The sequence below is a fragment of the Limulus polyphemus genome, unplaced genomic scaffold (genome assembly GCF_000517525.1).
Source record: "Limulus polyphemus unplaced genomic scaffold, Limulus_polyphemus-2.1.2 Scaffold3025, whole genome shotgun sequence".
NCBI classification, from domain to species: domain Eukaryota; kingdom Metazoa; phylum Arthropoda; class Merostomata; order Xiphosura; family Limulidae; genus Limulus; species Limulus polyphemus.
The window spans coordinates 50,510-53,249 of record NW_013668635.1 but is presented as its reverse complement, the minus strand read 5'-3'; the positions used below and the strand labels follow the sequence as shown (position 1 = coordinate 53,249).

Below are 2,740 nucleotides of genomic sequence, written 5' to 3'. Positions count from 1 at the left end.
TATTATTGCGCAAAATTTAAAAACAAACAAACAAACAATGCTTGTTAAACATGCAAGCCAGGATTACAGTTTACAGAAGCTAACTAGCCAAAAAAAAATCAAGATTTTCAGTGGATGGTGTTTCAATGCTGGAGAACAGTAGGTTATCATGGTGGTGCTAAAAAATCAAGATTTTCAGTGGATGGTGTTTCAATGCTGGAGAACAGTAGGTTATCATGGAGCACCACCATTATTCTGATAGATCAATCCAAATAAGACATTTTTAAATGCTAAGCCAAATGTCACTATTCTATACTCTTTTAGCCTTAAGTTCACACTTAAACAGAATTAAACGTATACTAGAGATTAGGAAAACATATGAAACATTAATTTTTTCACACTTAAACAGAATTAAACATGTACTGGAGATTAGAAAAACAACAGAAGCCTTAATTTTTGTGTAAGTAAGGCCAATTTGAAAGATGCATTATTTTTTGTGTGTGTAAGTAAGGCCAAATTGAAACATGCATTTTTTAATTTGTATGCATAAGGCCAATTTGAAACATTCTTTTAAAATTTGAACAAGTAAGGCCAATTTGATAGGTTTCTCACTTAAAGCTATAAATTCTTTTAAAGTACAATACACATAATTTTCATTTTCTGACCTGCTGGTGATTTTTTGAGCCCTAAATTAGTAGCTTATTTCATTTATAATTTGTTCTTTCTCAACTAGAAAATGTTTTAAGAATATTGACCAAAAAGGGCAGTCAACAAATGTCCAGATTTTGTTTTCAACAGTCCATTCAAGGGTTTACTTACATATATATATAAAGTAGTTTAAAGTTGGAATTTTTTATTTTGCTTCCAACAGCTCAACCAAGACTTAAATTACCTAGGTATGGAATACAAGGCAGTTTGAGGTTGGACATGTGTTCTCGTACTTTCTCGAAATTGTTCCTGTCAGAAAAAATCTCTGCCAATTTTTCAAAGGTGGCTTTTTCCTTTTTGGAAATGTGCTGTATAATAAGTAAAGAAAAAAAAACAGTTTTTTTTTACCTAAATCAACTTGAACTTCATACTTACTGAGCTGAACACAGCTCCAAGCTAATCTATCTTTTATTATCACAGACTATGCTTCTGTGGGTAAAATAACAAAACAACCATTTTCATCATATATATAATACAATATATTAATAATCTTTAAAATAAAATCCATAACACCTTGAAATGTAAGCTAGTTTAGTACAAACAATAACTTAGAGGAGTTTAAAATAAAATGCAAGTTATGATCGAGATTCAACTGAGATTGTACGTCCTCTGGTGTTCAACAGTTTATCATTTTTACAAATGACTACACTAGAAATATAACACTTTTAAAACACTCCTTTCAAAATACTTATACTTTTGTCTGTTTACAATTAAAATTTCATGTCTGGTTAACACTGCTTTGGAGAGTTTATATATTTCATTCACTAATATTTTCACTAAAATCAGGCCAATAATACTTGCCATTATACTTTTAGAAATAATATTCTATTCTTGAATTATCTTGATTATTTTTTGAAACCTACACAAAAAAAACAAACAAATGTACTTGTATTTATGGCAGAGCTACTATGCCTACCTGCTGCCGTCCATTGTTTTGAACTACTGACCAAAAAGAAAGCAGACGGTCAGCAGCATCCTAACACCCATGCTATGGGATTGACTGTCACTCTTATAATGCACCCATAGCTTAAAGTGCAGGGAATATTTTGTGGCATTACATGGATTTGAGCCCAGCTCAGCGGCTCTGAAATCCAGGGCTCTAACACATGGCTAACCCATGCCATAAAAACAAGTAACAAAGCATGCTTTGTTTTAAAAAAGATGCATATTTAATTTGCTTTCTTTTTTATTTATTACTATTATTTCTTGTTGTTGTTGGTTTTTAATAAATAAATTTTGATATTTGTTTTCTTTTTAAATTTGAACTTTAAAATTATTAAATGTTTCAAAATCACCCAAGACTGGAGCAAAATCTTTGACCATCTGAAAACAAGAAAATAACAATCAACTTACTGCCCATGTCCTACTAAGCCTGAAGATTGGAGCACTCTGGAGGGCAGAAATGATAGCAAACTCCGAATGCAAGTTATTAAGTTCATGAAGTCTTTTGGCAATCTTAATAAAGTATGCAACTATTTCTCCTCGTTGTTTTGCTGTCTGACCATTCAGAATTTCCTTTACAGTCCAAAAACTGACCTAAAGCAAAATCATTTACATCTTTCTATATTTATCCAAAAAATTGTAACAGAAACTTTCACATTCGCCTTAAACAGAATGAGATCTTTAAGAAATGAATATTCAAATTAACATGTACTAAAATGAAGAGTTGGAAAATTTTCAAGTAACCCTCTGATGTAAGTAGATACTTATACTATACAGACAAAAAAGAAATGCATCTTAACTCTTTCAATACGAGGTTAGTCAATGTGACGACCTCATAACCATTTGGTGCTTGTTATAGTTTTATGCTATAACTTTTAAATTAGTTTACAAATGTTAAAAAAATTTGGCAGATTATCAGTAAACATTACAATGCTTTAATATGCAAAATATCTAATTTTTTTTATTAAATCGTAAAGTTTGTAAAGCAATGTTTCCCTCATGCCATTTTTTTTTCTTTTCAGATCTTGCCTATCTATCATGCAAAGCAATTTTCATTTTAAGATTCAAAGTACTTTTATGCATCAGAAAATTTTCAAATTTCACATGCAAG

The 2,740-nt window shown here is 30.5% G+C and overlaps 1 protein-coding gene across 1 annotated transcript in view; it reads right to left on the bottom strand.

Moving 5' to 3' along the window:
* LOC106468491 (ras-specific guanine nucleotide-releasing factor RalGPS1-like) overlaps nucleotides 1-2,740 on the bottom strand; it is a 51,773-nt gene that overhangs the window by 20,119 nt on the left and 28,914 nt on the right. Inside the window, exons 6-7 of the mRNA XM_022396828.1 lie at nucleotides 2,041-2,223; nucleotides 872-995 (exon numbers count right to left, since the gene is read on the bottom strand). Of these exons, the coding sequence (XP_022252536.1) occupies nucleotides 872-995; nucleotides 2,041-2,223 (307 nt within the window). The remainder of the gene's footprint in view (nucleotides 1-871; nucleotides 996-2,040; nucleotides 2,224-2,740) is intronic.